We start from the raw sequence: 13,343 nt of genomic DNA, 5'->3' as shown, positions 1-13,343 counted from the left end.
TCTCCATCCCTGACAGTAGTTAGAAGCGGGTGACAACAATCTTCTGGCATTTTCTCCAGAAAGCTGAAAGGGAAGGGAGGTAAACAGAGGTGCCTCACAAGCATCTGTTCAGGCTTTGTGGAAAAATGAAGGAGAGCAGAATCACCATAGGATGCAAAGGAGGAGTGCTGGAGGCTGTTGTATACTTAAGTTAATAATTTGGGAGTTTTGATACAGCTGACTTGTATACATGGAAATTGTTTGTATTTGGGCCAAGGTAGACACTGGCAGCTTAGTGTAGGGCTCTTGCATGTAAAGACACCGAGGCTAAAGGTATTGCTCATTGGTGTCTGTTTTTAGCAATCAACTTTTTCACATAAGTTGACCCAAAGGAGACATACTTGTTGGGTCTGTTACTCAGTCCCCTGAAAAGTCTTAAACACAGGACAAATATGATTTTTTTTTTACATGACTTGACTGTTTAAGTACTAAATTACTTATAGTCAGGTGCATACTGTTTTTTCATTTTGAAAGTATCATTGGGAATACTCTAGAAATATGTCAGACATGTATGAACATGGGAATTTGAACAGCAATGTGACAGAAGGCTTGAGGTGACGGAGAAAGCAGTTTTCTCAAAGCTTTTGTTTGAAGCAGAACAAGTACAGAATCCAGCTAGGAAGCAGAGGTGGCTTTAAAAGGACCATGCATCAAGTTAAAAAAAAAAAACCAAAAACACCCCACCAAACCAAAAAAACCCCCAAAAAGCAAAGCAGAACTTTTAATAAGGAGGATTTTAGGACGTTTTGTAAATACTGGTGTTGGAACAGACACGGAAATAGTTTCCTGGAAATGCAGTTCATAAGAATCTATATTGAATTAACTAATGACCAGTAGTCATTTTGGACAATTCCATTAAATCAAATTTTTGCAGTAGTGACTAAAATCTATTGTATGGTAATTCCTTTGGACCGGGGACTCATGAGTTGAGCAGCAGAGTCTGTTAGTTCTTCCTGTTTCCCAGCTTGCAAGTTGGCCTCCACCTTTCTTTTGGGTCTTACTTCTAGGAGATGCCACTGAATGATTGAGGGTATAGTGCCTTACTGTCCTGGGCCACATTTTTTTTCATCTCTGACCACCACCTGTTCTTTCCTTCCTGCCCTATTATCTTTTTCTCTTGCCCTATCCTCCTAAGAACCACAGACTCCTTGACAGCCTGCTCCTGTGCCACCTCCATGCTCCAGCAGTTAGCTGCTGAGAATGAGCTGTACTGCTGGTTGGAGACAATAGGGGAGGTGGGTATACTCCACCAACCAAATTAGGAAGAAGACAGAGTGGTGTGGGCCCAGCAGAGCTAAGCCAGGTTGTGTGGGGCAGCACATGACTCCTGTTCCTGATAATTCAGTATTGTGGTAGTACTGGTCCCTGGTAACCCTGATCCTGTTTCATACTGCCAAGATTTAAAGTAGTGGCACATCACTGTCCTGCTGCATATTTAAGCTGTTAGTGGATAGCTGTCCTAATGAAAATGTTACTGTGATGTTGGCAACAGCTAGAAAATTTTTCAGTGCTTCGTCAAATATTTTTTTAAGCAGTATTTTTGTAGCTCCACTTTTCAGGTGCCGATTAAATTGCCTTTCAAAAGCTGTTTTTTCTTACATTTCATGTTGCTTAGAATCATTGTGACTTGTTTCTGTTTTCAGGTGCTGACTATGAAGGTATCAGTACAGGCTGTGGCAGTGTGGGGGAAAATAGCTCCCTCTCACAGCATCACTGCTATTATGATTACAGATGACCAGCAGACTATAGTTACGGGAAGCCAAGAAGGACAAATATGTCTCTGGGATCTTTCATCAGAATTAAAGGTTAGTGTGTGCTGTACTATAGTCTGCTGAGTGTTATCTTTTATTATTAACAATGGGATTATCCAGACTTGCACTTACTTCGATTAAGTTTGAAAGACAGTGTGATACTTGTTATAGTAAACTCCTGAAGCAAAAAGTATTGAAATTCCTATATGAGCAACCAGTTATTTGCAGACTTTGGAAAATTTTTCATAGTTTATCATGATTTGTGGATTGTAATTTGAGATTGTGTGCTGTGAGTAATGACAGCAAGTAAACATTCATGATTCCTATCTTGTAATGTCTTTTTCTCTTTTTTCTTTTTTTTTTTTAAATCAATTGCTGAACACAGCCTGTCATTTAAGGAAAAAATATCTATTTATAAAACCAGAGCTCTCTACCAGATTAACAATGGAAAAAATTGTAGAAAGATGGCGGAAGTAAGATGAAATATATCTTTTTGGTATAATTAAGCTGCAAACCTCCTGGCATATTATTGCTATTGTTTTGACTATTTTATGTTTTCTTGAGAATGGAACTGAGTCAAAGCAGTTCCATTTTTTTGTTCTTGCATTCCTAGAACTATGGCTCTATTCTTTTTGGATTTGGCTGCCCCATTTGTGCTCAAATATAGCTTGTAACTTTAGTGTGTAGTTTTATGGGGCTACCTTTTCCCATTAAGAACTTTGCACGCAGTGAAGCTAATCAAAGTGATTACTTAAACATGTTGTATGAAATACATGCTTAAGAGCTTTGCTGTATCAATTCCCCACTTCACTCTGCCACTTTTGCTGCATGCTCTAGGGTGAAGGCCAGAGATATTTTGCACATTGCCTGTTATATAACACTTGATGCTCCATGAATTCTTCAGAAGGTGCAATTTTTAGACTACAATGAACACAAAGACTGTACTTTATGCAAACTGCATAATCCATCCCTGTCTTTGTACATTCCAGAAACATGACTGAAGAATGTAAGAACAAAGCAGATTGACAATTACTCATTAATAACATCTACAAGTAGTATTCTCTAGCTTTTAGATTTCCTTAGTTTATACAGAAAATATTATGTTTAAGTTAAACCATTGTGTTGTTCTCCTAGATTTCATCTAAAGAAATTCTCTTTGGCCATACTGCTTCTGTAACTTGCTTGGCAAAAGCAAGAGAGTTTGAGAAACAGCCATTTGTAGTAAGTGCTACAGAAAATGGGTAGGTAACTGAATATTCAATTATTAATTTCTTAAGTCATGAAATGTATGGCAGGTGTAGGTCAGATTCTGCATTTGCCAGAAGGCTTTTAATCCACTTCTTCCATGATATGAAAACGATTACAGCTACTTAGGATAATTACTGTATTGCTTATATACAATAGTCTAACTAAGAGCTCATCTCTTGGACAACAGAATATTTTGACAGATTCAGGTATCCAGTTTGTAGTCAGGAGAACGAATTGTTCAGAGGGTCAGCTTGGCCCCATTTAAAGGGAGAATAACAGGCTATTTGAGGGAATCAGCAGGTTCAGAAGCATTTTAATATCATGGTGCTTTTTTCTGTTCCTTCCTGGGCTCAGTCTTGAGAATTGAACTGGTAATGGAGCCTAATGTACTCTGATCCAGGTTATGCTTGCTCAGTGAGCATGTATGGAAGCACCGAAAAGACTGCCCTTGAATAAAAGGCATATATATTCCTTGTCTTTGTTTAAATCCAACTTGCTATTTTGTGATATGTTGTTTTAGAGGCTCCTGAATTTGCAGCTTTTCTCCTATGTGTTTGTTGTGACTTGGCCCATCACTTGAGTCAAACTAATTTCTGTAGTTCTGCTAGGTTAGCATTCAAGAAGGTTTTTTTTCTCTCTGAATATTTGCTACTCTTTTCAGCTGGGGTCTGAAGCCCATCTGTTCAGTGTTACAGCTGTTGAAAGTAGTTAGGGCTAGCTTAAGGGCTTTCCCTAAAGAATTGTGTCTTGCTGCTTAATGATATTCACCTCTCATTTTGGATTCATCTTTTCCAATTAATAGGACAGCTCTGTTAAAACTTCTTCCGATGAAGATTTCCTGTCAGTTGCCCTTCTTCAAGCTACACCTTCCAGCACCTTAAGACTACTACTTTCTTACTGAGGGGTGGCTTTATCCTTTCCAGCTGCTAGGATCTGTGATTCTTTCACACAGTCATGAGTATACAATAAAGGGATAACCTGAACAAACTGGTTCCAGCTGCTTAATCTTCAAAGGCTAGACTGCCCCACTGGACAGATAGTGGTAAACAGTTTTGGTTGTTATGTACAGAAAGGAGGGTGAGAAGTCTACAATACTAGATTTGTATTGGTCTCCTACAATTGTACTCAAGGGTTCAGGGATGAAACTATTTTTCATCTTAATTCTGAAGCTGTGTTAGCGCAGTACTGTTCCCAGATCATACTGGGAGAAAAGACACTGAATTTCCAAAAAGCTGGGGTGAAAAACGTTAAGGAACAAATTAGGTTTTTGCTATAGATAGACCATACAGAGAGATGTTCACATCCTAAAGGTTCTGCCTCTGAAGGGGTCATCAGGCTTGCTTGGAATGTGTATAGCTAGGACTAAATAGCCTTCTGGCCCCTTTAAATGTTCACTTTTACCAAATTACTGCTGAATTCTCATCTGTATTACATAAGGGTAAAGCATCCATCACTGATCCCTGGAAGGCTGCAACATGAAGTTGAGTTAATTGCAAATAGGAAGCCTCATCTTCAGGAGATGCAGGGTTTGTCGAACTGCATTTTCTGGCTTGTGAATCATTCACTTCTGCCACTTCCAAGCTTCCATCTCCTTGTAGTGAGGGTGGAGGAAATTGTATGGAAGATGATGCTCTCCCCATATCCCACTTCAGAATCTCTTAAGTGTTTATGTAACTGACTTATCCCAGAACAATGAAGTATTGAACAGGATTTTTGTACTTTTTATATGGAAATCTATAAATGAATCCATAATGATTCAGAAGTTCTCACTGATGTCCTGTGCATGCATATAGCATATGCTGTAGGACAGGTTTATCAACATGTGGTATCACTTGCTCCTTGTTATCACACAGTCAGTTAAATGCAACATGCAGAAGCTGAAGTTACATTCTGGTTTCATTTGTGCATGTTTGCCTGTATGTATTAACTGTACTGCTTTAGCTATCCTACTGGGATTGTCATTCTGATACAACCAAGGAGAAACTCACTGCTTAGAGTTGTTTAACACGCAGAATAAGCTTTCTGTTTAAGTTATGATTTTTGGTCTACCAACTGGGACACTATACTACAGATGTGTAGATTTTGCTGTTCTTGCCCAGCTGAAAAATATAAATTAAGTAATATTTTTTTGGTCTACCAACTTGGACACTATGCTACAGATGTGTAGATTTTGCTGCTCTTGCCCAGCTGAAAAATATAAATTAAGTAATATTTTTAGATTATCATAAAATGTGCAAGTGTGTAGATTAAAATGTAAAACACTAAATAGTATTTCTGATATAATAAAATATTTTTACCAATGTGTTCTTTAAGTCCTCACACAGAAAATGTCTTAGAATGTAATTTCAAAAATCATAACATGATTGTTTCAACTGTGGAAATAATGCTTCCTGTTTAAATAAAATCTAAAAGCATCTAAATTTAACATTCGGTTGCTGAGCTATGATGACATACCTCTTAACCTCATTTACAACATTTAATTTGATTGTCTTTCTCTTGTACTCTAGTCCCCTAGCATGTTGAATAACGTCTAGATGAGGAAGACTGGCTAACACTTCCTTCTTAAACTTGAGCCTTAATTATAATCAAGTGCAGCTAGAATGTTTCACAGACATTTAGGTTGTCAAGAGGGAAGTGCTGTATCAATAACAGATATCGGGAATAGCCTCATGGTGGCACTGTTTCTTCTTAACAGAAGTTGCAGTTCGTCTCAAGAACTGGAGTCTGATGCGGCAGAAGATGCCTTATGTTTTTCAAAATGTGTGGTTTAAGTTCAGTGAAATGAATAATTTTTGGGAGGATGTAGTTCCAACGGCAGATAGTTACGGTGACACGTTGGCGAGCTGTAATGGCAGTATACCTACAATTTGTTGTAGACCAGAGTTGGCCTTAAAGTCAGGTTTGCTGCAAGGCAGTAGGGTGTAATTACGAAAACAAAAAGAAACAGATACTGTATGTCATCCCCAGCTAATGACGATAACATTTTCTTACCCAGTAATCTGTAACAAAAAGCCACATATAAATGACCAGACTGCACTTAAGTACAGCACTAAAGAAAAACTTGGTGACACAAAACTATTCCAGCCAATTGAGTGGAAATGACAGACAATAATATAAAGTTATCTTTGGCAGGGAGATGTGTGTTTGGAATGTCACTAGTGGACAGTGCATTGAGAACACAAAACTTCCTTATAGGCATACAGCAATCTATGTAAGTATAGCAACTTTTCATGGAATATCTCTGTTCATTACAAGAGGATTTTTGCTTTATTAACATGATATTTTTCAGAAAAATAGAATTTTTAATGTGTAGCTCATAAAATATTTAATAGGAGGAAAAACTGTTGCAATAGAAATAGTTTTATATCTGTTATTTTTTGCTTTTTTGACTCCCTTCTAAGAAAAGAACTGTTTTTAAGACAGAAATGTGTGGAATGCAGTATCAATGAACTTACTGTAAAGTTTGGGCACCAGGTAACAAAGTGAAACTGTCTTAATCTTTACTCTTGTCCTGTGTTAAAATTGCATGGAAACTTTGAGTTTAATGCTGGTTTTTGGATGACTCAGAAGTACAAGCAGTCTAGCCAAACTTCATGAGACAGTCTGCTGAAGATCTTATTTTTAAACATTTGAAAGGTTTTGATGCCTAACTGCTAACATCTAAAAGACTGTTCTGCCCCACTTCCAAAAATACACTTTCATTCATTGCAGAATTTGGGACAGATCACTTATTTTCAGAGGCCAAATTGCTTTAAATATTGCTTCAGATAATTTCAAGTGTCTGCTTTGAACTCTTTCCAGGTACACTAAGTATCTAAATGTTGGAGTGTGAGGGAGTGTTTGAAATACATGTGTGTATATGATTGAAGAGCAGCATGTATGGATTTGATTCAGATTTGATTTGATTCAGAGAAATGGTTTATTTCTGGATATATGAGTAGAAGATGATTAAAATGCTGTTTTTCTTCGGTGAGGAAGTCTAGGGTGGAACTAAGTCTCCAAATGATGAAAGTCTCAGGCCTCATGTGACTCAAAGTATGGCCAAATTCAGAATCCAAATGTTTTCAAAACTTCTAGAAGAAACGCTGGTTTTCATGACACTGTTTTGACAAGATTCATTCATACACAGTAGTTGATGATAAATGGAAGAGAAAAAGCTTGGGTAAATTACCAAATAAAAACTACAGAAGAATAGCTTCTTAATATATACTTTTATATGTGTGTGTATGTATGTACGTTTAAAAGATTATAGACTGTTAAGTTATTCTTCTGTAATTTTTATTTGTGTATATGTTTAACGCATAAACACATATTCTTTTTAAATATGTATGTATATACACACACATATAAAATTACAATTACTCAGTTATAATGTAATAGAGGTGCTGTATGATCTGCTTTGTGCTATTGCTTAATTAGATTTTAATAGTTAAAGTTATGGAGGAGTTCTGCAGAGAAGTAGACAGATCTGCATTGTGGAGGTTTTTATGGAGATCAGAGGCAGAATCTTGATTCTTATCCCTGAGGTAGGAGAAGAAAATACTTTTAGAAAATTGATACTTCTCTATTAGAAATTAGCCAAGTCTAATTTTGCTAGATAATGATTTTTGTTCAATAACTTGGGCAAGATGGCTAAAGGAAAACGGGAATATCTAACAGGAAAACTTTCTTTGGAAAAACAATAGATGTCGCTAGGACGAGAAACTGTTCTTAAAATGCGACCTTCAGATATTAATAATAAATTGATCTTTTTTGTGAGGGTTTTTGGGGGGTTGGGGTGGTTTTTTGTGGTGGGTTTTTGATTTTGTTTTAGGTGCTGGTGTTCCATGGGGAATGATTGCTTGTGGCATAATAGTACCTGAGAGTGTAATTTCCTACAGAATGTTATTGTATAGGACGTTTAGTGCACACTGACTTTGATAACATCACTATTTAAAAATGTTGCTTTATTTTTAGTTAATGTTTTAATAGGTTTTAATTAAACAACTAACCTATCTGGTCTAGTAGGTTCCTTTTGTTCAGTGTAGATGATTCAGCTATAGATGGCAGATGTCAAGCAGTGCAAACTACATATTTGCAATCTGAAATGAAGTTTAACACCAGAGTCAACTCTTAACTGTGTGTGGATCTTAACCAGTGAGGGATTTTCTCAGGACTGACTGACTGTGCAAATCTTCCAGTTCAAGCCTAATTTAAGAGTAATTTAAGTAATTACAACGGGTTCCTACTGCTGACAATTTCTGCCTCTGATCATTCATATCTGTGGTAATACTTATCCTATTACCAGTTATTTATGCTTCTTTTGTTTTCACACTTCCAACTAGTTAACTGATTGACCGAGAATTATTATCAAAGCAATACTGAGTGTACAGAGAAGTTGCAGTAAATGAGGCACAATTTTGTGGGTCTATCTGGTGTTTTCTTCTGACTACGTGGTTGTTCCCTTAAGGGTACTATTTACTTGTAAATTCCATTTGAGATGACTGCTTATATGCATTTACAGTAATTAGGTGTATTTGTACAATTCCATACAGATATTACACAAAGTGCAAATGTCCTTGCACATATAAAACACCTAGCAAAAAAAGAGGTCTTCATAGTCACTCTGCACCTCTGTCAACTCTGTTCCTTAGTGCTTTGCTATGTGTCTGGTTTTAGTTTTCTTTATATGATTGTTAAGAAAGAATGAATCTTCTGAACACTGGGGCATTTAGTGTCATGGAGTAGAAATTCTTCCTGGAAAATAATGTGAATTTCATTATGAATCTTCTGCATTTTCACCTGATTTTTTCATTTTTATGTACCACTTAATAACTGGAACTTTATCAGGTGTTTAGAGAGAAATGAGGCCTCTCAGAGAAACAAGTTCCAAGCTGTTTAGCAATTTATAATGAAAATTAACACCTTGATTGCTTAAAAAAATCCTAATATTTAGGCAGGGCAGATACTGCTTTTAATATAAAGCACCTCTTACTAAGCTGTATGCCATAAAATTTACAAATGTAAGCAAAATGCTCGTGTCACTAGCAAAACTGTGTATGGTCTCACCTGCCCAGTAGATTTTTAATAATGCTACAAGTGTTGTTTACAATTCAAAGTATGACATGGTTAATGTGAAAAATATGCGTGCACATTTGTGTAGTTCTGTATGTTGACTCTCTTCTTTCCACTTGTACAGTATTACCATTGCTCGTTCCGAATGACAGGCGAAGGCTGGCTACTTTGTTGTGGAGAATATCAAGATGTTCTTATTATTGATGCTAAGAGTTTGGGTGTTCTTCACACTTTATCATCATCTCTGTCTTCTGATTGGATAAATTGTATGTGTATTATACACTCTGCAAGAATTCAAGGTATATATTGTTGATCTATTGATGTAGGCCAGTTAAATAGTGATAAAATATTTCTGTATAGATGGTACATCTGTACTAGATTTAATAATCTAATAGTGTTTTACAGAGCTGTTATGTACAAGATGTTAACATTTTCACTGACAGCACCAAAGAAGGTGTTTTTATTATTCCTACTGTTGGTCATGTTTCATTTAATATGTTTCTTAGAGACAGACAAGCAGCCTCCACACTGGTTGTAAGCAGCTCATTTCTTGGATATACATACAAATTGATGTTGTAACATCAGGGAAATTAAGGGCACAAAACCACTATTCTATGCCTTCTATTGAAATATAGATGATTAGACAAAATAACTATTCACTATTTGCTTGCGTGTTTTGTATTTCTGTATAGCAATTAGTTATTTTTACGTAAAATTAATATTTAAACTAAACAGTGTCTTGCAGAATCCTAATTTTAGTGCTATATAGAGCATCAGTGTCTATGCCAAGGTTACCTTTTGGTGTTAGCCACTGTTTGACCTTGGTTTCAAGTTGACTATCTCGCTGTTAACTTTTCACAGAAGACTCATTGGTTGCAGTGTCTGTAACTGGAGTTCTTAAAGTGTGGGACCTGTCTTTGTCTTTGAATAGCATACAGGTCAGTTTGTATGAGGTGAGCAATTTGAACGATAATGTGACAGTAGTAATATTCTCAAGTAGAGGATACATTGAAGCAGAATATGAATAAATTTGAATCTTCTGGGTATGTATTTAACAGAATTGATTAATTTTGTCAAAAAATTCTGAAAACACACCCTCATCTTGCTATTTAAAATTAGTTGGGCCATTGGACAGCTTTTGCCTTGACAACTGCAGTGTCTTTTGCCCAGGCTTCATGTCTTCCCATATTCCATGATGCTGAAGTTATAATGCTTTTTTTTTGTCCTGATAATGTCACTCCATTCTTTGAACACTTTCACCCCTTCCTTTAAACTCAAAGCTCTTCAAAAGTGGCCTTTGTACTCCCTCTTCATCCTTGTTACTTTCTTCAAAATGGTCCTTTAGACTTTTTTTATCTCTCCCTGCCTCCCACGATGCTGTCTTCTCTTGGAAAAGACTCTTGCTGTGTCAAGTGCCCTATTTCTCCATCTTCAAACTCACTTACTCTGTGCAAATTTTCTGTGGTAATATTCTCAGCAGCTGTCACTTGACAGCACTTGACATGCACAAGTGTTAGAATTGGAATACAATGTTTTGTGTTTGAATTAAACTGAGAGCTAGATTCACAGAGGGACTTCAGTATTACAGCTACATACTATGAATCATCAACAGAAATGGCAAAATGTCAACAGTCTTCTCTGAACATCGGTAGTACATTACTGCCTCGCTCAACAAACTGCAGAGGATGCCGCAGCACTATTTATTAATGGGTAGCATCAAGTTCCTCAGAGTCTGTCAAGTTTGATGCCAGTGTTTTTGTGATGTGTTTTTGGGTTATCTGCAGTGTTTGGGGGTGGTGGGGTGGTGGTGTATTTTCAACATTCCTAGTGCAAAAAATAGTGTCATGCGGTAGAAATTCTGGGGGCTGTAACAACAGATTACAGACATCAGAGAAGCGTATATGGTATGGTGCCATCTTTTTACTGCCTGGGACCTCCTTTTGTGAAGGGAGGAGTGGAGTTGTTAACAATCCAGCTACTTCATATGTTAAAGAGCAGTATTTTAAGAAATATTGTTGGATTTAATTGGAATTAATTGGTGCTGCAAGATTAGTGAGGTAATGGTTTGCAGCTTGACAGCATTCCACTCCATGACCAGCATACCACTTCTTGAGGAGTTTTGATACTGGTGGTATATTTCAAAACAGAAAACATCAGTTTTCAGTGATTTAATCAATAATGAATAAAAATAATTCCAATATGATAATTTTGAGCGTGATGGCCTTGATAATTCCAATATTCACATAAAAAGGGTGAAAATACATATTTTTTTTTAAACCATCTGTACACTCAGCAATACAAAGCTAAGAAATTAATTTTCCACTAATTTTAGAGGTGTTAAGGTCAAACAAGACATGACAACAGCATATGTCTCAGACTGTCCTGGTTGCAACAAGGATGAGTGGGAAAGCGGAATATTCATCAGCCATTCTGAATCTGGTACCTTCAGTTTACAAGTTATAGCTGTTTTTTGACTGAAGAATACTTAGCAGATATTCATTACAGTAGATTCTGTCTGTGACCTGCCTTGAGTCCTTCTCCATATTCGTTAACATTTAAATGAGATCAAGTTCTGAGCCATGCTGAATGTCTTCTGTTTACATGGTACTTGTGAAAATTGCTGTCTTCCTATCTCATTGTAATTAAGAATTATATGTTGGTTTGCATTTTGAAAGTGTATGTTAACAAAAGTATTTTCAGTGGTTTGTTTCTATCCTAAAAGGAAAAGCTCAAATACCTAGAATAACTCTCATGGCTTTTTTCTTCTGTGCTGTAAAGGAGAGACAAAGTGTATGTGAGAAGGATTCAAAATCTCTGGACTGTGTAAATTGTCAAGCAGTAAGGTTTTGTACTTACACGGAAAGGCTCCTTCTAGTTGTGTCCTCCACATGCTGGCAGGTACATTGTTGAGCATTGTACTTTAATTTTGTTAATTATTTTTGAAAAGCTGATGTGATTTGGTTTTTTATGTGCAGATACTCATTTTTCTCCTCAGCTTAAAGAAAACATGTTTACTAATTGTCAAATATAATAGTGTGCTGTATCCCTTCTCTGCTTTTCTTAAATGCCTGACTGAGATGAAGTGTTTATTTTTTAATGTATTTCTGCTTTAAAAGTTTAACATTAAATTGGCTGGGTACAAAGGGGATTACTTTAAGTGTTAGCTAGTTTTAGAGCACTGGGTGCATTCTAGTCCCCTCCACAGTGCATTTCAAAAGGAGACAAAGATGCACAAAAGATGCACTGTTTAAGTATGACAGAAGTAATCACAGTTGGTAAGTCCTTGGTAACCAGGGTCCTTTGTTCCATCAGGGCCAATAGCCTGGGTTCCACTAGTAGAAGCCAGCAAAACTAAAGACCCCAGACGATATCACTTTTTCTTGTAGCTGTAAGAAAATAAATGCATCCTGCAGTTCCTGCAACTATTATTAGTTTATTTTAAGATGGAGTTAAACTGAACTTTGTTGTAAAAAGTCTGTATTTCTTTTTCCCAGTGTTATAACATTCTTTTCAAAATAATCCTGAACTATTAGTGCAACATATGTACCTGCCCCACACAGCACTGGGGGGGGGGGGGTGGCAGACATTTCATATACTCCTGAGTCAACTTTTGAATAATACAGTTGTAGGGTATCCTTGAGATTTCTCTTGGGCTATGTTAAAAAGTTTGTACAAAAGCATTTATAAAGAAGTTCCATGTATAGGATGGATAGGCTTTTCATGGGGGGGAAAAAAATCTCTGTAAGATGCATTGTTTTCTATTAATTTCTATACTGTTTTTCCACAAGAAGTGTACATTTCTTGTAATATCTCCATTATGCATTTGAATACTTGTATTTTACTGCTTAAAGTAGTGTTATAGATACATAAGTCATGTTGCATTTTCAACCTGTATGTTTCAATGGATATACAGGTTTAAAATCAAGTTGATGATGATGATGATATTGCTTAATTAGAAAAGTATGTGATAGGTAGGATAGGAGAGATTGACATGTGTATTTAGAGTGGCTCCTTAACCTGCTTGTGCAAATTAGCTAATGAATAGAGATTAGCTACAAATAATTCATAGAAATTCCCTTTCTGAAATCTATTTCCTCACACTGCTGGAATAAATCATAAAAATGTGGCTATGAATAGTCTCTCCATGAGGCCACTAGGAACATGAACAAGCAGACAATATCCTAGGTTGCCCTAGCCATATCCTGTTTTGGCTTAAAATGGTAAGGTCAGAGGAACCAAACAAGTCATATA

General features: G+C 36.5%; 1 protein-coding gene across 1 annotated transcript in view; it reads left to right on the top strand.

The window, feature by feature from the left end:
* Positions 1 to 1,691: 1,691 nt before the first annotated feature.
* Positions 1,692 to 13,343, top strand: part of WDR72 (WD repeat domain 72) — a gene marked incomplete at both ends in the record, with an annotated part of 113,392 nt that continues 101,740 nt past the window's right edge. The window contains 6 exons of the mRNA XM_082005251.1: positions 1,692 to 1,844; positions 2,925 to 3,031; positions 6,171 to 6,249; positions 9,217 to 9,391; positions 9,954 to 10,030; positions 11,871 to 11,990. Coding sequence (XP_081861377.1) covers positions 1,692 to 1,844; positions 2,925 to 3,031; positions 6,171 to 6,249; positions 9,217 to 9,391; positions 9,954 to 10,030; positions 11,871 to 11,990 — 711 coding nt within the window. The remainder of the gene's footprint in view (positions 1,845 to 2,924; positions 3,032 to 6,170; positions 6,250 to 9,216; positions 9,392 to 9,953; positions 10,031 to 11,870; positions 11,991 to 13,343) is intronic.

Source organism: Phaethon aethereus (genome assembly GCF_964289735.1).
Source record: "Phaethon aethereus genome assembly, chromosome: 12".
Taxonomy (NCBI): domain Eukaryota; kingdom Metazoa; phylum Chordata; class Aves; order Phaethontiformes; family Phaethontidae; genus Phaethon; species Phaethon aethereus.
This window is presented reverse-complemented; position numbering and strand designations above follow the sequence as displayed.